Source organism: Panicum hallii, chromosome 9, assembly GCF_002211085.1.
Source record: "Panicum hallii strain FIL2 chromosome 9, PHallii_v3.1, whole genome shotgun sequence".
Classification (NCBI taxonomy): domain Eukaryota; kingdom Viridiplantae; phylum Streptophyta; class Magnoliopsida; order Poales; family Poaceae; genus Panicum; species Panicum hallii.
In genome coordinates this window covers 18,447,880-18,472,142 of record NC_038050.1, presented here as the reverse complement: position 1 = coordinate 18,472,142, position 24,263 = coordinate 18,447,880, and the positions used below count along the sequence as shown (strand labels likewise).

General features: G+C 47.6%; 1 protein-coding gene across 1 annotated transcript; it reads right to left on the bottom strand.

The window, feature by feature from the left end:
- Window positions 1-843: 843 nt before the first annotated feature.
- On the bottom strand, window positions 844-2,888 carry LOC112872919 (zinc finger BED domain-containing protein RICESLEEPER 2-like). Its single transcript, XM_025935947.1, has 4 exons — window positions 1,538-2,888; window positions 1,377-1,457; window positions 1,105-1,175; window positions 844-954 (listed from the first exon to the last, which is right to left on the bottom strand). Exons 1-4 carry the CDS (start codon window positions 2,886-2,888, stop codon window positions 844-846), a joined length of 1,614 nt encoding a protein of 537 aa, XP_025791732.1.
- Window positions 2,889-24,263: the final 21,375 nt, after the last annotated feature.

The following is a 24,263-nucleotide window of genomic DNA, read 5'->3' as shown; positions in this document are numbered from 1 at the left end:
GGGCACCAGGGAGGCTGGGAGATGGAGGCAGCCAGGCGGGGGTTGAGAAAAGTGGAGGCTGGAGGGCGCTCGTGGGCTCGTGGCGGGTTGGGAGTTGAAAACGGCCCAACTCCGAAACGGATAGAAAAATGGCCCAAGCGGCGTTTAAAATCGCCCAGGCACCGTTCCGTTTCGGCCATTTAAACATGCGCTGACCGTCTAAACCGGTCAACATTTAATTTTTCCGCCTAGGGCTTAAACTAAAAAGTCAATGCCTCGTCTACCATTTAGACCCGTCTAAACGGCCGTTTAATACCATTTAGGAAAACAAGGCCATCAGCTACTTTTGGTTCGATGCCTTGAACTGCTTCTTATTTGGCCATGGGCTGATGACTCCAACCCTCCTGGACGTAGTGATTAGGCCTGGGCATTCGGTTCGGTTCCTCGGTTCGGTTCGGTTTGGTTCCTCGGTTCTTTTTAAATTTCGGTTCCTAAGAAACTGGAACCGAACTAGCGGAAGGAAGAAGCCGGAACCGACCAGTTCGGTTCTCGGTTCTTCGGTTCGGTTCTTCGGTTCTAACCGAACTGAACCAGCACCAGCTTCCATAATGAACTTTCAGCAACATGCATCAATATCAGCCTTTGTGAGAAATTTCAGCAGCATTTCCCCACAACCACAACTACACAATGCCTAGAATTTCATAGAAAATACATTATACATGGATCATTAGAGGTTTAACAGTCAATGAATCAACATCAGCCTTTGTGAGAAATTTCAGCAGCATTTCTCCACAACCACAAGTGCACAATGCTCAGAATTTCACAGACAATACATGGATCATTAGAGGTTCAACATAACATAAGTCAATAAATCAACATCCGAAGTTCCAAACCATCACAGAACACTAGAGTGGATAATGTAACATTGTAACAAATAGCAGAACCAGAACACAAATGACAGTAGACACTGGCACACTGCAGCCAGGAGCACAGCACAGCAGGCAGTAGGCATCAGCACCATGCCATGGCAGGGCAGCAAGCAGCACGCAGCGGCCAGCAGCAGCAGCATAGCACCCAGCAGCAGCAGCAGCAGCACAACGCCCAGCACTCCAGCAGGCAGCAGACCAGCACAGCAGGCTCCAGCAAACCAGCACAGCAGTCAGCACTCAGCACAGCAGGCAGGGGCAGCAACGCACCTGTTGGATAATAAAACATAATCAACAGATGAATAGATAATTTGTGCAAGTCCTCAAACAAACACACAGATTAGGTAACAAATGTACAAAAGAGTGACTCACATAATCATTTATCCTTTGAGTTGGATTGTTTGCTTTTGCTTGTTTTGGAAGATTGCTTGGACTGTGACTTGGTCTTGGTGCTAGTGCTAGTGGTGGTACCCTTGCTCCTGCTCCCTAGAACTTGTGACTTGGAGGCATTGTTTTCGTTGATTTCTTTATCCTTAAACTCCTGGATCAGCTCTAAAATAACAGAAATGAAACAATAAATAATTTATTCATCAACACAAACAATAAATAAAAGAGATGGTTTATTGAATCACCTTCTTCTAGCTTAGACAACTCTTCAGTATTCTCAGCAACATTGATTGGTGTAGCCCTCCTAACCCAATCATTTGTGCAGATAAGAGCTTCTACCATAAATGGAGTGAGGGAAGTTCTAAAATCATCTAGTATACGCCCACTTGAGCTAAATGCAGATTCACTTGCAACTGTTGAGATTGGAATGGACAGCACATCACGAGCCATTCTAGATAGTATGGGAAATCTAGATGACTGCCCTTTCCACCATGCAAGAATGTCAAAATGTTTTGTTTCATCTTCACACTCTTCTGCCAAGTACTTGTCTAATTCAGTCCTAGTGCCCCTGCTGCTGCTGTAGCTACTTGAGCCATTATTGAGCCTCATTCTCTTAGCAACTACGTCCTTCATCATTCTAGTGTTTCCTCCCCCTTGTGTAGGTTGTGGTGACTCACTTCTTTGGGGCGTCCGGTTGCTTGAATAGCTGGCCCTATATTCTTCAAACATGCCATGCAAGCACTTTTGCAGTGCAGCCCACAACTTCTGTCCAGCACCCTCACCATAAATTTCTTGAACGACAAGTTCAATATACTCTGAAAGCTTGTACCTAGGATCAAGAACAACAGCCACAAAAATCAGCAAGTTAATGTTCTCCTTCTCCTTTTCCTTCCCTTTTGCCTTCACCTTATCAATCTCATTTTCATTCTCCACAATGTCATGCCACTGCCCCCAATACTTGTCAAACTTCTCTTTCATTCTTTTCCCCATTGCTGCTTGAACCACATCAGTACTATTCAGCCAATTATTCACCAAAACATTGACTTCTCCAATCTCGTGAAAGAAGGTGTGAGCAGTGACACTTAGAGATGCAGAAACCCTTTTAGTTATATCAGCAAAATGCCCTAAGAAGTCAGCCATTTTCTTTGCATTGTCCCAATCGTGCTCATCGGGAACACCGGGACCCTTATCACTTATCAATTCAATTGTGTAATATGGGTCCTCCTCTGCATACCTAGTGAACACCTTTTCGTATGCACACGCTGCTTTCAGCATATCATACGTGGAGTTCCATCTGGTGCAAACATCAAGGCTCAAGAATGCCTTCATGTCCACCTTCTCCAAAGCAGCACACTCTCTAAATTTGACTAATCTAGATGTACCGTTCTTAATAAATCTCACTGCAGCACGAACACGTTTGATGGAAGTGTCTACTTCTTTCAAACCATCTTGCACAATCAAGTTAACTATGTGAGCAGCACATCTCATGTGAAGGTACTTGCCTAGTGCAATATTAGTTTTCAAACTATTCATCTGCTTCCTCAAGTAGCTAATGCCACTATCATTTGCACTAGCGTTGTCAACGGTCACGGTCATTACTTTATCCAACCCCCAATCAAGCAATACTTTCTGCAAATGCTTCCCAATATCATCCCCCTTTTTACTTTTGACCTTAAAAAAACTAATTATTTTCTTATGCAAGCACCAATCATTATCAATAAAGTGGGCTGTCACAGTCATATAACTGTCTTGCTGCTGTGATGTCCAACCATAGGCAAACTCTTTGGCAATGTTTCTGTAAAAATATTTTCAACTTTGCTTTTTGCTCAAAGTATAGTGCAACAGTGTCCCTAGTGCATATCCTTCTAGATGGCAAGTTGAACCGTGGGCAAGCAAGAGCCATAAACTTCCTAAAACCAGACTTTTCACCAAATGCAAATGGTAGCTCATCTTCTATAATCATTTCAGAAAAGGCAGCCCTAAGTGAGTCAGGGTCAAACTTCCAAGTTTCTACATTACTTCCATCTTTTAGTTGCAAAACACCTTGCTTCAAATGACCTCTATGAGGATTATGCTTGCAATTATTGAAATGTTTTCGCATTGCAGATGTACCATTGAAAACTGAATGTGCTTGGATGTCATGCTTACAATACTTGCACTTGCCCTTGATCACCACATTCTGTTCATCCTTGACTTCAGTGAAGTGATCCCATATATCGCTTCTTTTTGCAATATCCTTCCTCTCCTTCACATCCCCCTCATCGGCATCGCACTCAATGATCTCCTTGGCCTTGCCCTTGTCCGCAGCCGCAGCAGCTACACCAGCCTCCCGAGCCTCCTCTTCTTCAATCTCAGGCAAATAGTTTCCATTCCAGTCCTTAATTTGCTCCTCAATGTCCTCCTCGGATGATTGAGGCATCTGTGTTATGCAATAAACATGAACCCTAGACATTCAATCACACATTCACATGCATATACAGATCTACCAAAGAGGCTAAGAGACTATGACAGTGAGCACTTACACTGCAAGAAGCAATGGATGTAGCCGTCTTTGGGATTCCTGTGAAGCTTGAAGCCGGCGAGGTCACAACGGGGCCGAGGAAGTAGGGGTTGCACGAACGGCGAGGCCACAAACTCACGATGGCCGACAGGCTAAGGAAGTAGACGCGGCCGCGGGGGCGAGGGAGCCGGAGACGGGCGCCGGTAGCGTCGATCTTCGGGCGTCGGGCCGGCGACGAGGGCCTGGCGCCTGGCAGCTGGCGGCTTGCGGGGCGAACCAGCGAGTCAGCGACGGCGAGGGACTAGTGGCTGGCGGCCTGGCGACTGCCGGCGGGCGACGGCCGAGCGGCCGGCGGGGGGCGGGTTGGCGCCTGGCGGGCGGCGGCGGCTACTGGCAGTGGGCAGTGGCTAGGGTTCTTCGAATGGGGAACAGATTGGGGGAGCGGGGGGCTGCGGCGCTGCGCTGCGCAGCCTGCGCTGCGGTGCGCCGGTGCCGCGGGCCCGCGGGGCCACATTCTTGAGGTGCGCCGGCCTGCCCGGCCAGGCCACACCGCCACATTATGGGCCTTTGTAAAACTCCGGTTCTTTCGGTTATTTGGAGTGTAGAACCGAAATTCCTCGGTTCTTTTCGGTTATCTAGGAACTGGAACCGAATTCAATAACGGTTCTTTAGGTTCCGGTTCTTTCGATTTCGGTTCCGGTTCTATCGGTTCGGTTTCTCGGTTCCGGTTCTTTTTGCCCAGGCCTGGTAGTGATGATCACTGGTTTGGACATCTCATCACCCTGCCCCTCTGCCTTCAGACTGTCTGAGGTCCCCTTCAAATTGTCCTCCAAAACAGAGTGCACAAACTGGGGTGCATATCTGAACCAGCACATCAAAACCAAAGGTCCTGTGACTGAGAAGGAACTGTCAGATCCGGGACTATGGGACTGTGTACATAATGTAGTTCATACAGGAATAGGGGATAGGACATGTCCTATACCTTATCTATGGTGTACTCTACTCGCATGCAAAGTAGAACTAGTCGATACAGAAGGAAGCTACTCAAGTTGTACTCGAGTAAGATTCCTAAGCTAGTGTCGGACTAGGATTCATGTAACTTTGTCCTCCTGGATATATAAGGGCGGGCAGGGATCCCTTCAAAATACATCAACACCCAAGGCAATACAAACCACCAAACAAGACGTAGGGTATTACACACATTGCGGCCCGAACCTGTCTAAACCTTGTGTTGCGTGCACCTTCGAGTTCCTGATCTCAGCGACACCCCACCTAAAACTCACCACCTAAGGTATACCCCTCGGTGGGCAAGCGGTAAAACACCGACAGCTGGCGTGCTAGGTAGTGGCACGCATCGAAGATCCACCAACGAACTTGATGGCATCATTCAAGTTCACCAGTGCCGTGCTCCCTGAGGGCACGACACTCGCTTTCAGCTCATGGGTCTGCGTCGCAGACGGTGCGGGCGATTTCTGTCGACTCACCATCATCGTCATGAAGCCAAAAGCTCTCGCAGGATGTTTTCACAGCGAGCTTGACGAGTTTGTCGACAATCTCAATGACTTGTTGACCCATGGCTCCGCCAGGAAGGTTGAGGAGGAGTTCGTTTTCAACGCGACTCCACCCCGTGCTACAACAACCACGCTCGGATCGGACTCGCTCCAATCTGAGAACTTGCGTAGCCGATCATGACTCAGTCCATGCAATTCGGCCACTGAACCTTAGGAGGCCAACAATTCCGAGTCCCTCTCCGCATTGGAAAAGGACTTGGACTTTTTACTCCAAATCAGGAAACCCGAAGCCATGACACTCGGGGCTGCGGGTCACCTTGGTGACGATGGTCTGATGATCACCACCGCCACAGATGGTCGTTTCGTGCATTGGACGAGCATGAAACTCTCCAATCTACTCGAAGATGAAGACCGACTCGTGGCACACCTCGAGCCCTTGCCTTTCCAGGAGGGCAAGCCGTTAGCCACCACGGCAGAAGATTCGACTGAGCTAGTCAAAGCAAGCTCCGATGAACTCATATCACGCTAAGTGTTGATGGCAGAAGAGGGGGAGGATGATGGCCTCTCATCCAATGAAACACGTGAATGATATCCGAAGAAGAGGCCACAGCCAACACCGGTGACGAAAATGACACCAAGCATGAGGCACGAAGGGCCAGGAACAGAGCCCGCGCAGCCCGGCGAAGGAGGGTCAACGAGCGCATACGATCTATGCATCGTGAAATGGATGCCAAATTCCCCGTCGTGAGCGAGCGGGGCTTCAGAACCCCTGTGGCTAACATTGCCAGGGTAACCGCCATACTTGAACGCAACAACGATCCAAACCTGCACCAAGCACTTCGCTATGCGCAGAGAGCAGGGATCCAGCTCGATCGACAAAACCCGGCGTCAGCTATCGGAGAAGAACACATGGGCAAAAGCCACAACCAGGCTAACAGTCGAATGGCAGGCAGCCGTCTTCGACATCAATGAAGCAATAACAACAACAACGCTCGTGGAAGTCAGGCCACTAGTGGGAGGCAGCAGCCACCTCCAGGAGGCAACCCGTGACAACCTAATCATCCCAACCATTGGAATCCTCAAGACTTACCCATTGAAGACCTGCGCCAAAAAATCAATGAAGGATGCGATGCGCGATCCATAATTGATTCCAGGTGTAGAGAGCGTGAAGTAGCCGATCCAGAAGGTACCGACTGTAGTGATCTCTTTCCAGCGTTCACAGCACGGTTCAACAGTTACAAGTACCCTGAGGGCTTCAAGCCAATTGGGTTCACCAAGTGCGATGGCAAACAAGCTCCTCAGCAATGGCTACGATGTTACTCTACCGCCATAGAAGTCGCAGGAGGCTCCAACAACACCAAGGTCATCTATTTCCCGATGGCTTTGAACCCTGCACCACTCACATGGCTGGAGAGCCTCAGCAACAACTCGATCGACTCCTGGGAGGGGCTCAAGAAAGTCTTCATCGACAACTTCCAGGGGGGCGATCGCCCGTGCAGGTACTCGTCATGACCTTGCTCAGTGTAAACAGGAACGCAACAAGCTCCTAGATCACACACACGCTGTTTCTTCGACGTACGAGCCACCATTGCGAACATCTCAGAAGAGGACATCATCCACTGCTTCTACAATATCCTCACCGACCCAAGCATCTATAGAGACTTTGGGCGGAACAGACCAAAAACTGTTGCAGGATTTTGTGACATGATGCACGATTGGTCCGAGCAAGAGGAGAAGATGCGTGAACGGTTCCCGAGGCGCAACGAAAACAACCCGAGGAGCACAAATGACAACCGTGCCAACAAGAGCCAGCTGGACTACTCGGGTTCATCTTGAAAGCGCAAGCCAGACGACCTCATCGTGGCTATGGATCGTCCTCCGCGAGACAAGAAGACAACGACGCAGGAGCAATTCGAAAAGCTTTTGCAGAAGAAATGCCCATGGCATCTAGGTGCCAATCATGCGGCAATTAATTGCTACAACCTCCAGAGGGCATTCAGCAATCCCAGCAATGACAAGAAGAACAAGTCGACGGATAAAGAGCCCGAAGAGGATGATCAAGGGGACAAATCGTGCAACGTGAAGCCAAGATGTCTCGAAAACCATCAACGTCATCTTTGGAGGTGACGAAGAGTTCAGTTCTAGGAGGGAACAGAAACTACTACTCCGAGAAATCATGTCCGTCGATCTAGCGGTACCACGACCACTCCGATGGTCAGAGGTCCCCATCTCGTTCTCACAAGACAATCAATGGACCAGCTTCTCGGAGCCCGGCAAATTCCCCCTGGTCCTGGACCTGGTGGTGGCAGAGGTCATGCTCACTAGAGTACTCATCGACGGTGGAAGTGGTCTCAACCTCATCTTCGCCAGCACGTTGAGAAAGATGGGCTTAGACCTAACGGACATGCTTGTCCCAAGCAAGTCTCCCTTCTACGGGATTGTCCGAGGCAACGCAACGCAGCGCATCCACTTGGCACGGTGGTCCTTCCAGTCACCTTCGGCATGAGGGAGAACTACCGTACCGAGTTCATCAAATTGAAAGTTGCCAACTTCCAATCTTCATATCATGCCATACTTGGCAGGCCGGCACTGGCCAAATTCATGGCAGTGCCGCACTAGGTTTATCTACTTCTCAAGATGCCAGGACGAAGTGGGGTACTCACTCTCCGAGGCGATCAAAAGGGAAATAACTAAATTCCTCGCGGCTGGCTTCATTAAAGAAGTAATCCATCCAGAGTGGGTAGCTAATCCTATTCTTCTAAAGAAAAAGAACAATGAATGGAGAATGTGCGTTGACTACACCGACCTTAGTAAGCATTGCTCAAAGGACCACTTCGGGCTACCGTGCATCGATCAAGTCGTCGACTCGACGGCGGGTTGTGTACTCCTATGTTTTCTTGACTGCTATTCGGGTTACCACCAGATTGTGCTCAAGGAAGAAGATCAAATAAAGACCATGTTTATCACCCCGTTTAGGACATATGCCTACAAAACTATGTCTTTCGGGTCGAAAAACGCAGGTGCAACCTATCAACGCGCAATTCAAATGTGCTTCACCGATCAGCTGCATTAGAATGTTGAGGCATACATGGATGACATGGTCATCAAGACCAGGAATCCTGAGGACCTGATCGCAAACTTGGAAGAAACGTTCAACAGCTTACGGAAGTTCCGATGGAAGCTCAACCCAACAAAGTGCATTTTCGGAGTACCATCAGGGAAATTGCTCGGGTTCATCATTAGCCACCAGAGAATTGAAGCTAATTCTGAAAAGATCATGGCCATCACTGACATGGAGGCTCCGGCCACAATCAAGGATGTGCAACAGGATGTATGGCAGCCCTGAACAGGTTCATCTCCCAACTCAGGGAGAGAGGACTACCCTTCTTCAAACTCACTTCCTGAAGTGCCAAGACAAGTTCTATTGGACGGAAGAGGCCGAGCGGGCCCTGCAGGATCTGAAACAACACCTACAGTCACCCTCGATCCTCACAGCACCACTGCTGGGGGAAAATCTACTACTCTATATTGCGGCGACAACTCATGTCATCAGCAGTGCCATCGTCGTCGAGCGCAGCGAGGAGGGCCATGCATTTGGAGTGTAGAGGCCCGTGTACTTTGTCAGTGAGGTACTCTCCGAATCTAAGGTATGATACCCCTTAGTTTAGAAACTTCTATATGCAATACTGATTACATTAAGAAAGCTACGCCATTACTTCGACGAGTACAAGATCACTGTGATTACGGAATTTTCGTTGGCGGATATTCTACACAATTAGGATGCCACAGGATGTATATCAAAGTGGGCAGTGGAACTGGGGGCTCTGTCAATCGACTTCAAGCCATGCACTGCAATTAAGTCTCAAGCTCTAGTCGATTTTATGGCCGAATAGAGCGAGAACCAAATTCCAACTCCAGTCGAGAGGTGCACTGGACCATGTATTTCGATGGATCTCTTAAGCTCAATGGCGGAGGTGCTGGAGTCCTATTTATCTCCCAGAAAGGCGAACAACTGAAGTATGTCCTCCAGGTCCTTTGGGAGGTATCCAATAACGAAGCCGAGTATGAAGCCTTGCTTCACGGGCTACGTTTGTCTATATCACTAGGCATCAAGCGAGTACTTTATATGACGATTCACTTCTGGTCGTTCAGCAAGTCAACAAAGAGTGGACTACAACAAGGAGACAATGGACGCTTATGTACAAGAAGTGTGCAAGATGGAAAACAAATTTTCCGGACTGGAGGTTCATCACATGATACGGGAACACAATATCGGCGCAGATATACTATCCAAGCTAGGATGCACCTGTGCACAAGTCCTAGCGGGAGTTTTCGTCCAGAAGCTGAAGCAACCATCCATCAAGTCCTCACCTCAGATAACCACTGATACTGACCCTCAGAAGCCCAATCGGGAGGTTATGATGCTCGGGGAGGACTGGAGAGAAACTTACATCGACTTCATCCGGGACCAAAGACTACCAGCGGGGATGAACGTAAAAAGCGCAGCGGCAGCTCGTGTCATGCGCAGAATGAACTCTACTTGCATGGTGTACGATTAGGTGTACTCATGAAATGCATCACGGGAGAAGACGGTTTTGACATACTGCGGGAGATACATGAGGGAGTATGCGGGAACCATGCAGCTTCAAGAACGCTAGTCAGGAAAGCATACAGAGCTAGTTTTTGGTGGCCCACCGTAGTGTCCGACGCTGAAGATCTGGTGCGGAGATGCCAAAACTGCTAATTCTTTGGCAAGCAATCTCACGTCCCAGCCCACAATCTTATCACCATACCGCCATCCTGGCCGTTTGCCTGTTGGAGCCTTGATATGATTGGGCCATTTACAACGGTGCCAGGCAGTTTTACCCACACATTGGTAGCAATCAATAAGTTTACCAAGTGGATCGAGTACAAGCTGATAACCAAGCTCACACCAGACAGAGTCGTTGATTTCATCTCCGACATTCTGCATCGCTTCAGCTTCCCGAACACCATCATCATGGACCTGAGATCAAATGTCACAGCTAACCAGTTCTGGGAGTTCTGTGAAAATGCGTGCATCAAAGTTAAATACATCTCCGTTGCACACCCAAGAGCCAACGGTCAAGTCGGGAGGGCGAACGGCATGATAATCGAGGGCCTCAAGAAAAGATTCTATGATGAAAACAACAAGAAAGGTGGAAAAGTGGATACATGAGTTGCCACATGTCATCTGGGGGCTCAGGACTCAGCCGTCCAAAGCCACAGGACAAACACCATTTTTTCTTGTCTATGGCTCCGAAGCAATTTTACCGGCTAACATCATTTGGAAATCCCCAAGGATTGAAATGTACAACGAAAGTGAGACGGACGAGGCAAGGCAGCTAGAGCTAGACTCTATCGAAGAGGCTCGCTGCACTGCTCTTGCTCAGTCAGCATGATACCTATAGGGAATCCGACGATATCACGACCGCAACATCAGAGAACGGTCGTTCAGTATAGGCGATTTGGTCCTACGCCACATCCAAGACGAGTCAGGATTACACAAGCTCAACTCGAGATGGGAAGGACCATTCATCGTCAAGCAGATTACAATACCCCGAGGGCCAAGATGTCCCAAATTCCTGGAACGTACAGAACCTACGAAAGTTTTACCCATAAGAAGACACATAGTGATAGCTGTTCTTTGAGTGCCAAGGCGGTTTCCTTCCGATTCAATTTGGAGGCCATGTGCCACAGAATCAGGAATGTAAATTCTTCTATTAAAATTCGGAGGCTATAGCCACGTTCAAGTTTCATATAAATTGACTTCTTGCCATGAGCATAACTGTCGTTGCGATGATGATTGCGTTTTTCCAAACAGGCTAGATCCACTCGATCGGATTCAATCTAACTTGTTTGACGGGCTCACTTGAGGAGCTATATCGACTACTCCTAGAGTCGCTGCACTCGGGGTAGTATTGACTACTTGCTACGAGCATGATAGTCATCACGATGAGGATCACGTAATCCGAACAGGTTAGATCCACTCGATCGGATTCAATCTAACTTGTTTGACAGGCTCACTTGAGGAGCTATATTGACTACTCCTAGAATTGCTGCACCCGGGGTAGTATTGACTACTTAGCCTATGAACATGGATGGCAATCCAGAAATCACAAGGCAATGATAGTATAGACAGCACTGATAGATATTTTACAAGGTGAAGAGTACTTGTCTTTACAATAACTCAATCCTGTTCTATACTCTCTACTATTTTTTCAGCTACAGGCCTGGCCTCTAGAAGGTACTCACTGAATTGCTCTTCAGAGTAGTCCGCAGCTACACCCTGTGCGACTATCTCTAGTTGAGCCTTAGGCCAAAACGACTTTACAAGACCTAAAGCATGGCTAACATGTGTTGTGGAGGCCTTGGTGACGAAGCTGAGGACTTTCTGCGGAGCTTCGCGAAGTCGCTCCAGCAGGGACCGCCCGTCTGCTGCGCCATCTTCCAGCGGATCCACCACTTCAACCAGCTGTTGGGCGGCCACCCTTAGGTCCTCTAGCTCTTTCTGGCGCTGTTCCTTCTCTTCGCCCAGCGTCTTGATTTGCTGAAGGCAATCAACGAACTGCTTCTCGGTATCGGCGATCACTTCTGCAGCTTCTCGACATCATCTATACGATGATGCAGCATATTCTTCATGTCTGTAAGTAACTCTTCTTTATAAGCTAAGAGTTTCTTAAGTTCTGCAGTGAAGACAGTGTTTCAGAACACAAGAAACTGCTAGAGAAAGTACTCGAGCGAGGACAGGACTTGCCTTGATGCGCATTTTTCTGCTCCTTGAGCTGTTCTTGGAGCTTGGAGTTGGACTTCTCAAGATTACGGATGTCGTTCTTGAGCAGCCATGTTTCTCGTGTCCGCTCCTTCTTCAGCTTGTCGAGCTCTTTGCGAAAATAGATGTTCTTTCAGATTGCTTCCTTGATGCGTCGATCCTTTGCTTGGAGCTCCCGGAGGCCACTCTCAACTGCCTTCAGCTTCTCAGATTTTTCTTGAGAGCGTTTGGACACATCCTATATAAGGGGGAAGACTGAGAAGACAAAAGAACTCGACAAAGCATAATGGTAGTAGAGTAGTCATGCCTTACCAGGGTAAACCTGTACATCTCCTTGGAGATCTTCTGGAAATACCTCATGTTGTCAACCGAGAGGAGAGGATCATCCAAAAAATCATTGGTGATAATGTTCTTGAATCCTCTCCTAGACATCAACAGAGTTCTAGAGTTGCCAGAAGTACCCGCAGCCTCTTCAGTTGATGGCTGCGGGGCACCTGCAAGTCAAAAAGTGTTCAATAAGCGAAGCCTACAATCTAAGCAGTTAGCCGCAACAGGTCAGACACTTACCTGTGCCTTCCACAGGAGCGGCATCGGTGCCTCGACTTGCTCACCACCACCAGCACTGGATTCGATTTGCTAGGGCTCGAGAGGTGGTGGGTCGGGCAGTGTCACGTCCTCATTCCCGGGCGGCAGCAATTGTACGCTTTCTCTTCAGGTTGTCCGACTGGCGACTCGAGGGCTAGAGTAGCCGAGATAGGCTCTGGCTCATCCAACCCCAAAGCAGACGAAGTCCTAACAAAGCAGAATCAGATATATCATCAAACAAGTCAAAAGAGCAGAAGATACATTATGAACAAGGAGCTGCACTCACAGAGAGGATTTCTTCATGGCGGGCTTCTTAAGCCTCAGTACCCGTGGTTTTACAATCACGGTACTCATTACCGGTGGCAGGGTCGCACTAGCCGAGGGCGCAAGATGTCCCGACGAGGTAGCCGCCACGACAATGGTCACAACCCCTGTAGAAGTAGTCGTTGGGTCTGTCCCAGTTGTTTCTGCAGAACCACCTGCTGGAACATCATCCCCAGCAAATACGGTCTCGACCACCTTTCGGCGCTTGGGGTTGAGAGGAGAAGAAGAAGGACTGCAACATAGACAAAGTAAGCATCCAACAACCACAAGGCCTGTCAATTCCACAAGACGGCGGTCCCATACCTGGTGGATTCGACTATGTTTGCTTTGAGCTTGCATACCACTTGACGAGCCTGAGGGACCGATGGCAAGGTTTCTACCAACTCCACGGATGATCCGAGGGAGTTATTCTTGTTCACCTTCCCTTCAGTTGCCTTCTCCGCCCAGGAGATCTCGCTCTCGGTTGTCTCGCCGCTGGGCAGATCATCAGATGATTGAGCCCTTTTCGCTTCAGCTGCGGCGCTGGGGAGAAGGTGGTACGGTCGGGGGATGTCGGATTGTGGCGGATAACTCTGATACAACACCGTGTGTCCCTGTAGAGGATTCTCCGTTAGCAGAAGTTCCAGAACAATAGAAAGTATTCCAAGTAGCCGAAAGTTTACCGGCTCTGGAGGATTTTGTGCGGAGAACAGCTCCTGGATGTAGGGAACCGTGTTCACATCCAGTAGCACCCGCTTGACCCGGATGAGTGCGGCATCGTCGGTCAACTCCTCTGCGCACATCCGAGATGGGTCTTCAGCACCCATGTACTCGAAGCCTAACGTATGGCGTTGTTGGATGGGTTGGATTCGGTGTTTGAAAAATGACAATATTACAGATGCTCCGGTCACTCCCATTTCCTTATGGGCTGCTATGAGAGCTAGCAGCTCATCGACTTGGTCCATGTCCCCCTTGGAGGGATCGGTGTTCCACTCCGGCCGCAGGACAGGGGGCTTACCCGATCTTTCAGGGAGTTGGGGGGCATGGTTTTCGATGTAGAACCAATGGTTTTTCCATCCAGGGATATTGGAGGGGAATTTGTAGGCAAGATATTTGTCACCGGCTTGTTGCCTAAGCTGAATGCCGGCGCCCCCTACAATGGATGGATTTTTGGAGGTAGGTTGCGGTTTTACACGGAAGAGATAGCGGAAAAGATCCCAATGGGGTTCAATTCCAAGGAAAGCTTCACAAAAGTGGATGAAAATAGTAATGTGGTAGATTGAGTTCGGGTTGAGATGATGGAGCTCAAGCCCGTAGAAATAAAGAAGGCCACGAAAGAAGGAACAGGTGGGGAGGGCCAAACCCCGTTCAGCGATATGGTAGAATGAGGCGATTTCATCTACATTCTCCATGGGAAGAGATTGGCGAAAAGAAGGGTGCCAGTTGACGAGATCTTTCCCCTGAAGCAAACCCTCAGAAACAAGATTCAGGAGGTCATTATTGGAGCACTTACTGTAAGTCCACTCCCCGGAAGGCGGCTGCGATTCCTTCCCCTTCCCATCCTCCTTATTGGATCTCTTGGGCGCCATTTCAGATCTGTTTGTCACGAGCTGCTTTACTCGCATGCACTCGGGGGCTGCAGAGAAGGGGTGGAGAGATTCGGCTAGCTTGGGGCTTGTCAAGGGAGGTGAAGGCGGAGCACGGATCTGATTGGGGACTCGGAAATTATTCGGCGGATTGAAGATTGGAAGCACGGGTTTTACCCGAAGTTACCGCGGGGTTAAATAACCAGCGGCTAGATACAGGTTTACTGTTCGGAAGTTGAAGAGTCATCACAGGGAATATTCGGAAGATGAGGGGTTATTTGGTGGATTTTTATATAAAAGTATTCGATTAACCATTTTTTCAGGGTTAATTATCCCGAAGAAAGGGGTTTTTCGAATTCCAAGTCTAACTTCTATCATCTCTGCCATCACACCAATTATTTCCTAAGGGAACATTTTTTCACTGCATCCCATGACCATTGGATCCTTTTTCCAAGCCTGAGAGATTTGGATTCAAGGCTCGGGGGCTGCGGGATACATGGTATCGACTACTTATTTTTCGAATATATTCGAAGAGTAAGCAAGGAAGATTCAAGACTAATGTGACTCATAGCCTGATTCTTCGATTCAACCTAAGGCTCGGGGGCTACTCCATATGGAGTGCGATTTTCCATAGCACCCGATACCAAAGTAATTCGGAGCATGAGCACCTCATAGCTTCGATGCAGCCAAGGAAGTAATCGAAGAAGAACTTCAGGACGGAGCTTCAAAAGAAGCCGAAGACTACTTCGGAAGTACTTGAGGAGCCTACAGTACTCAGCTACGAAGAGCTCGGGGGCTTATCAGACCCGGGACTATGGGACTGTGTACATAACGTAGTTCATATAGGAATAGGGGATAGGACATGTCCTGTACCTTATCTATATTGTACTCTACTCGTATGCGAAGTAGAACTAGTCGATACAGAAGGAAGCTACTCGAGTTGTACTCGAGTAAGATTCCTAAGCTAGTGTCGGACTAGGATTCATGTAACCCTATCCTCCCGGATATATAAGGGCAGGCAGGGACCCTTCAAAACACATCAACACCCAAGGCAATACAAACCATCAGATAGGACGTAGGGTATTACGCACATCGCGGCCCGAACCTGTCTAAACCTTATGTTGCTTGCAGCTTCGAGTTCCTGATCTCAGCGACAGCCCACCTAAAACTCACCACCTCGGGTATAACCCTCGGTGGGCAGGCGGTAAAACACCGACAGGAACATACAGCCTTTCTGAATCTTTGGTTGGAACATTTCTTATTCTGCGGTCCCTCCCTTGCCCCAACCAAGAACTATCTCCCCCTAGCATATGAACTGGCCAAAGGTAGTACTGTTGGCCTTGGTAAGTTGTTCCTTGGGGAAGTCTATAAATATCTCCACCTGATGTCTTTGAGCCTGCTTACCCAGAAGAAACTTAGGACCGGTGGTCCCTAGTGGTTCATCCAATTATGGGCTCACTTATATTTTCAGGACTGCATACCAAACTTCCCTATTTTGGCCAATAACTCCATTCCAGATCAGAGTGGGAGGCAAATCAGGTGTACCAGCTTCGGTCAGGCTCTGTACAGTCTTCCTGGCAGCTAGTTGAATCACTCAGATGCTTCAAACTGGTTTAGGATATTCTATAGGGGTCTGGACAACCCTATCTTCCTTCCCTACACTGATTCTGAAATTTTTGAGAACCTAATCACCTTTAGATTGGCTGATTTTGTCGATGATGATAGCACTCGGCATTTATACTCTATCATGATTCGCCCTTGCTTCCTTCCAGTCGGCATGAGCACCTCCAACCGAATCATCAAGCCCGGTTATGAGTTCTACCAGCCGGTTGTAGCAGCCCGGCAGTTTGGTCTCGGGCAAGTTCCTCCCCACTTCTTCCTTCATCATTTGACAACAATCAGAGCTGATCTGTCTGATATCCTCACCAGCCAAAGATGCTACAACCTATTCTCTGATCTTCTCCTTCCAATCCCCGTCGACTTATCATTCACCTCTTCGGCTATTAGCTTCGAAAGTTGGTGGTCGATGTGGAAAACTCACGTCTTCCGGAAAGCCTTGGGGCCAATGCTACAGCAGATCCACGCTGAGTATGAAGCCCCCGAGGATGAGGTATTACCATCAGTTCAGTACTTCTTCCTGACTCCACTTAGCCCCTTCTCTAATTCTGTTTGTTTTCTCTGCAGTAGGAGGATGGTCCGGAGCCCAAGAACGACGATAGCTCCCGCTTCAAGTTCTTACCAGTTGCCCCCGTGGTCCTCTTCGGCAAGAATGCACCTGCCCCGTCAAAGGTCATTATGCGGATCCATCCTAATTCTGCAAAATGAGCCTCCAAGCGGTTGCGATCCTCTGACATTGCTGCCCCCCGAGCCCAAACTAAGGCAAGGAAGATGACTGTCAGGAAGATTCGGAGGGAAGCTGGACCATCTTCCACCGATTAAGAAGCTCCGATCGTTAACGAGGTTGAGATTGTCCCTTTTATAATTGATCCTCTGAACATGTATATTTTGATTTAATTGCTCTTTCCTTGCTTGCAGGCTAATATCGTAGATATTTCCAGCGGGGAACAGCCAGCACGCCAAGAAAACCCAACTCCAGAGGCCCTAGAGGATCCTTTGATGATGGTCAATGCCTTAGTCAACCTTCAGGACCCAACCCTAAAGACTCCAGAGAACCTTGCAACGCCAGCCAATACTTTGGTCGGCCTTCAGGATCTGCAGGAGCCGATTGTCACCTCGTCGGCTGTTGGTCCTTCTCTGCAGGAGCCGATCATCACCTCATCAGCTACCAGCCCTCCTCCAAAAAGAGTGCATCTGCAGGAGCCGATCGCCACTTCATCAGCTGTCACTCCTCCTCCATAAAGGGTGCGTCTGCAGGAGCTGATCGTTACTTCATCAGCTATCACTCCTTCTCTAGAACATGTGTGTTTTATCACCGAGCCGTTTGCACCTTCCTTTCCCTGTATCGTACTAATTTTCTATCTTCTGTCAGGGTCTGAACCTCTGAGAGTTGCTCTCATTTGACCCTGCATCGGTCGGCTCAGCCATACTAGAAGCGGATGATCATCAGCCAGATTCGACCAGTGTTGCCAGCCAACTCCTCCATGTAAAGGGCCTTCTGTGAGCTCCATTTGATGCCTTGGTCCGGGACTTTCACGCAGTGAGGCAAATTCTCTAGGAGATCAAGTCTCAACTCCCGGAAGTCCTTCAGATCAAGCTCTGGCCAACCGGACACCTCCCTTTCTTTTGGGCAAAGGTAGAACAAGCTCGGCAAAGGATTGAAGCCCGTCACTCTCAAGCCCCCCTTGAAAGCCGATATTGCCGAGAGGTACCGACTGCTTAATGAGAAGAAGGCGGTTGTGGACGCCAAGACTGACACATCTGCATACTCTCAAAGGCTTAAACTTCTGGAGGAGTTAGAAGACCTCAAGGCTAAGGTCTGGGCAACCGAGCAGTGTATCCAGAAAGAAAAGGACCTCATTGCCAGCTCCAAACGAGAAGCAGAAGACCTGACTGCCCAACTGAAGACAGAACTCACAGGGCTGAGCGCTTTGAGTCGGCAGGTAGTGTCAGGTGAGGACAAGGACGATGAAGCAGTGATTGCTGAAGCTGATCGCGTCTGCCTTGAGGCTATCGTAGCCATTGACGAGTTTCTTCAGTAGACTACCTTATAATCACCTCTTGTAGCCCGTTGTCTTTCAAAACCTGCATGTATCCAAATTAAAATTCTAAATTCGATGGTTGTACATCGGCTATTTGACCAACTCAATGCGTTGGGTACAGAATATGGTTTTTTTATATATGCGGGCTGACTGCACGTGCCAGCCCCTTTCCGCTGTACATCAGCTTTCAGCTGTACGGGCCATCAGGTTGTATCGGCTCATAGCCTAATGCGTAGCATCGGCTTTCTCTTGTATGGGCCAACTGATCGTATCGGCTCACAGCCTGATGCGTAGCATCGGCTTTATTGCTCATCATCGCACAAACTTGGAAAGTATTTCTTGAGATGTTGACCATTGACCGACACTGGAAACTTGACGCCATCTAGCTCCTCAAGCATATATGCGTTCCTAGGTAGGACTTAGTCAGCCCTATAAGGCCCATGCCAGTTTGGAGACCATTTGCCATACACTGCATCCTTAGTCCCCAATGGTAGCACCGCTTCACAAACCAGATCTCCAACTTGGAATTCTTTTTGCTTGACTTTCTTATTGTATGCGCGGGCTACTTTAGCCTTATTTTCTTTGATCTTCTTAAGTGACCAAAGTCAATATTGTCGTTCATCAGAGCAACATACTCTTCAGCTGTTAAGTTATTTTGAAACTCTATGCGTCTTGAGCCGATCGTAATCTCTGTGGCAGAACCAACCTGAATTACACTGGCTCAAGTATGCAAGTCCTCTCTCAAAGGCTCCAATCGTACTTCAAACAGTGTAACCCCTTGGCCTGTTGGGTAACGTCCCGATAAACCACCGAAAGCAGGATCCAATAAGATACCTCGCACGAAGGTGAGTCCAGAGATACAATCGCCATCATATTTTACATCACAAGCATTTATATTACAAGAGTTTCCAGAATAGCATAAGTTCTAGACTGATAGAAATTATTATAAACCCATTTAAAGATTCAAGTTTACGGCAGTGGAGTTTAAAGTACGACAACTGTACACATCGCCAGTACGGACATCATGCTAAGCCATGGCATGACATCACTCGTTATGACCAGTGTTGGCCGGGGACGGGTCCCACTCCACGGACCAACCATCAGGCAAAGCATAAGGCCAAGGCATAGGAAGGGTAGCGTCTTCAGGGACATTACCTGAAAAAAAATCATATTGCAAGGCTGAGTACTCTAGTACTCAGCAAGGCTTACCCGGAATTAGGGTATACTTAGCCCATAACTAGACCATGAATGCTTTGCAAAGGTTCTGGGTTTAGCTTTTGCTGAAAAGCAACAAAGAGTAGATCCTTAATTTCATATTTTAGCTTTCAGTTTCTAGTTCCTTTAACCATTCTAGGTAAGCACCTATAACTACACAAGCAAGGTAGAGCCTCTTTAAAGCATACCTCAGTATTATTCATCATAAGATTTCTCTTGTTACTTTATGTGGCAGAAGAATTAAGCAGTCTCAATCTTCGCGAGAAACGGACGATTCTGAATCGAATTTCAACCCTTGCAAGGTAAACCTAACTCACACGCTTGGAACACCGATAGGTCATTCCGAAGCAACTGTTTGCCTTTCATTCCGGGTTGTGGAACAATGCCACCACAAGCGACTGCAGGACCATACGCACATCCAATGTGCAGGACATACGTCTACAGCGCGACTGTATGACCGTATTCCCGTCTGCTCTGCAAAACGTACTCCCACACGTTGGTGCGTGTAAACATAAATTAAAAGTCGAGTGGTGGGGGACGAGTCCACTTGCCGGGCCAATTGGTTACTAGGCTTACCGCTTACCATATTTCACGGCATGTGGCTAGTACTTTCAAATGCTTAACTGCCACTACCACACACTGCGACCTTAACCAAATTCATCAACACAGACGGGGTGTCATTTCTTTCCAAGATACTACACATAACCCCGTCCGTCATCCTTATAGTGATTGCAGTATTGTAAGCATCAAATCCCTATATCGCGCGAGTGACAGGAAATCACTCAACTTCTACCGGTCCTATTAGCATAGCACTAGTCGGACTCAGGTTCTAATATTCAGTACATCGGTTCCTAGAAATATGCAACTAGGGTTTCTAGACAATCCCTAAGAACTTAATGCACAAGTATATATATAAATGTAGATTGTAGTGTAAATATGTAGTGGGTTTATGTCCGGGGCTTGCCTTTACTGGTGGGGATGGGGTCAGGGATGTTAGTATTATTATCTTCCGAACTTGGGTTTGGAGCTTCAGATAATCCCTTGGTGACGTTCATTTGGTCTTCAGAAACATCCTCTGCAGACTCCTGGGAGATCTTGTAGGTACCGTTTGCGGAAGTAGTCGTATCTACATGCAATGCAACATTACATTCAAAGTGTGCACATAAAACTATCTTAATTCACGATAAAGTTGCAATCCAACACTCATTTAACATATTACTTATGTAACAACCAAAAAGACCTGAAACTAAACTTGGATAGAGCTTGAGGTGGACAACTAACTAAAATCGGCTATTTGTTGAAGATTACACAGAGCCGATTGGAAACAACAGGGGTTCAGCCGATAGAATTGGTAAAGAAGGGAGCTATCTACACAGTTTTAGGAAATCTGCTGATTTCTGTTTGGAAGAGAAATCGGCAGGAGCGGTCTCTGTATATGAGCAGAAGAGATTAGCCGATTTGAGTTCACCTGGGGTCAAATTGGCTGATATGGATAGGAATGTCAAAGGTACAGTGCTTCAAGGATAGAACAAGGATCTTGCTGATTGGATCTAGTTATCAGCATATTTTTGTTTAGCTGATTGGTTGGTGCACTGGCTTGCCTTATTCGATGAGGGTGCATCAGGTTTAGCCGATTGATGTGCCTTGGTTGTGCCTAACAGAGGCGTGTCGACTATGCTATCTTACTGATCTAGGGTTGTGTACTTTGGCCCGTGTAGCTGATTGATAGGTGCATCGACTTCCTAATGGATCGACGAAGGTATCGATTATTTAGCAGAGGGGTGTTTCCTAAAGCAGTTGTGTCTTAACTAATCTGTGTGAGTATCGGTGTATCTAGCCGATCGCGTGCGTATCTGCATAGCCGATCCATGCTTTAGCAAAATTAGCTAATTAGTGAACATCAGCTGAGCCGATTTGTGTACGTGTACTAGTCGATCTGTGAATTGGCATACTAGCCGATTTAGTGCATCGGCACATTAACCGATTTACACATCGGGTAGAACTAGTCGAGTGATGTATCGGCATAGCTAGTTGATTAGTGCGAGTAACTAGCCGATGGTGCATTGGTAGACTAGTCGAACTATGTCTCCGTACGGTCTGTGTCTCGGCGTATTCAGCCGATTGGTGGGTCAGTTGTGTAGCCGGTTTCCATCCTTAATGTTTTCCTATATTTGCTGGGGCATATCAGCCGTGTAGCTGATTGTCTTACTCTACACTAACTGTGCCTAACTGAGATGTGTTTAAGTGTTATCCTAGGTAACTAGGTGTGGTTGCATCGACTAGATTACGTCAGTACAACAATCGAGTGACGTACAGCCGATGGGGTCATCTAAACCGGATCTGCTACAAGAACTAGGTGGAATAGAAAACTAATATCGGACTAGGCTGATGAGACCACAAGCGCGGAACTAGACTAAAAAGGATGTGGCTGATGGGCTTGTGCCGATAGATGTGTAGCTAAAGAGGGCGTGTGGTGGGTAGGCATATAGCCAATGAGTGTCTTACAGACGCGCAGCCAAAAGGCATGTGGCCGATAGGGGTGTGTTTTATGGGTGTATAACTGAGGGGTGTGTGGCCCAATATCTTAGTCGATGAATCGGCCGATAGAAATGTGCTGACAGAGAGGGTAACTAAGGATTTTGATACAGAAAGGGGCCCTAAAAGATTGCAAACCAGACAAGGACAAGGTCGCGATAGTAGGGCATGAGCACTCGTGTAAAAGGGTTACTAAACATCACACAGATCTACCACAAAAATTTGAGCTAAGACTATCAAACTTATCAACAATGCAAAACGAAAAACACTCTATTTACCAAACATATCATTCACTCTTCTACTGGGTAGTCATTTATCGAGTATAAACTAACTTAATTAGCTACACTAAACAACAGGTTTAACTACGTAAAATAACTAGGGCTGGTTTCATTTTAACATAATAGATATGGTTTATAAACTATAAGCATTTGATCTTAAGATTAAGATCTGATGCTATAAAGATTATAACAAACAGAACAAACAGAATCAAAGTTACCCTAAAATTTTCAAAACATTTTATGCAGTAAATAAATCAGAAGAATCATTGCAAACAATTGACACTTAGAACATGTTTCATTTTTATAGAACAAACTACTACAGCACTGGGGTTGAAACTTTTATCAGCTATAGATAACGCTATGTCTAAGTTACTGTAAATTTATCAAGATTTTATCTTCACAGAAACTATGCCACAAAAATAAACAAAAACAACACTAACCGATTAAGAGTTATTTATGACTATAGATATATACAAGATCTTGTTCTGCAATTTTGTGAACAGGTTACACTACTCAAGGGAAACACCTCAAAATATTTTCATAATTTTTCATAAGCATAAACTAGCATAAATGAATTATCTTTGAAAACAAGCATAAGTCCATAACTTGGTGTATAGCCTACTACTAATCTTAATACTTTTAGTATGGATTACACATGCAAAAAGGAAGCTAGGGTATAAATTTAAGAAATAAACACTATCAGAAACATCCTTAAATAAAATCTAAACATTTCATCAACATATAACAAAGGTACTCGAATTTCTAAGCAATTGAGCAGTAAAGAACTCGAAACTTTTACACAGAGTTACACATGGGACGTACAACCTAAGTTTCAAAATTCAGCTACAACACATGCATATAACATGAGATACAAATAAGACACTCATTTCCTAATATTTAATCTAGAGCAAAATATACTGAAATTCAGCCCAAGAACATAAAACAAAACTTGTAGATTTTAACTAACATAACCTAGAACAGTTGAGTTTGCTATTTTAGGATTTTTCTACAAATTTCTAGGAATTTTCAAATTTCACTAAAAAAGATTTGAAAGGCTCAGACTATTTTGCAGAAAGGACCCTAGAAACTTTTTGAATCAGAGCAATGTAGTCCTTGGCCGGAGGGGAACAAGGAACAGGGTGAAGGGCAGCGGCGTTCTAGCGCAATGACTCACTGGCGGCGAGGTCCAAGGGGTGGAGTAGCTTCAGCAGGTCGAGGCGGACTTGGGGGTAGCCTTGGGCAGGAAGGAGAAGGGCTGGAGAGGGGTTCCCCATGGCGGCCGAGGCGGCGGCGGAGAAAAGATCGATGACGGCGGTGCTCCGGTGGTCGACAGGGGTGAAGCTCCTCTGCACGAGCATCAGCAAGATGCAAGGAAGGGAGTGCGGGGGTTAATTGAGACTAGAAGCCAAGGAAAAGGGAAGGCCGACGTTGACAGAGGCGGCGGCGGAGGTAGTGACTGCGGCAAGGTGGTTCTGGTGGAGGTTTGACGGCGGGGAGGGGCGGAAAAGCTCGAGTAGGCAACGGAGCAGCTTGACAAGGTGTTGTTGTGGATAAAGTGTAGCTGGAGGCAACGGCCCACAGTGGACAGTGGTTCGCCGGAGTGGAGGAAGAGGGCGGCGGTGGCGTTCGGTGCTTGGGGTGCGCGCGGCAAAGGAAAAGAAGGGAAATGGATTGAGTTTGGTCTGCTGGTGGTACTGGGCAGAGGATGGAGGGAGTAAGAGTAGACGCGGGCATGGGGCACGGCGGCGGCGAGGTGGCGGCGGCAGAGCCGCCGGGCGGCGCTTGGACAGGAGAAGAGCGGCGTGGCGCGCGCGGGAAGTGCCAGAAGATAGGGGGCTAGGGCGGCGCTAGAGCTGGGGGCGACGCGTGGAGTGAAGTGCAGCAGGAGGTGGCGAGGGGCGGCCGGAAATAGCGGTGAGCGGCGGAGCAGAGGAACAGAGGAGCACTAGAGGAAGAAGAGAGAGGGAGGGGGTCTGAGGGACCTCGTTGGAATTTTCAAAAATCTCAGG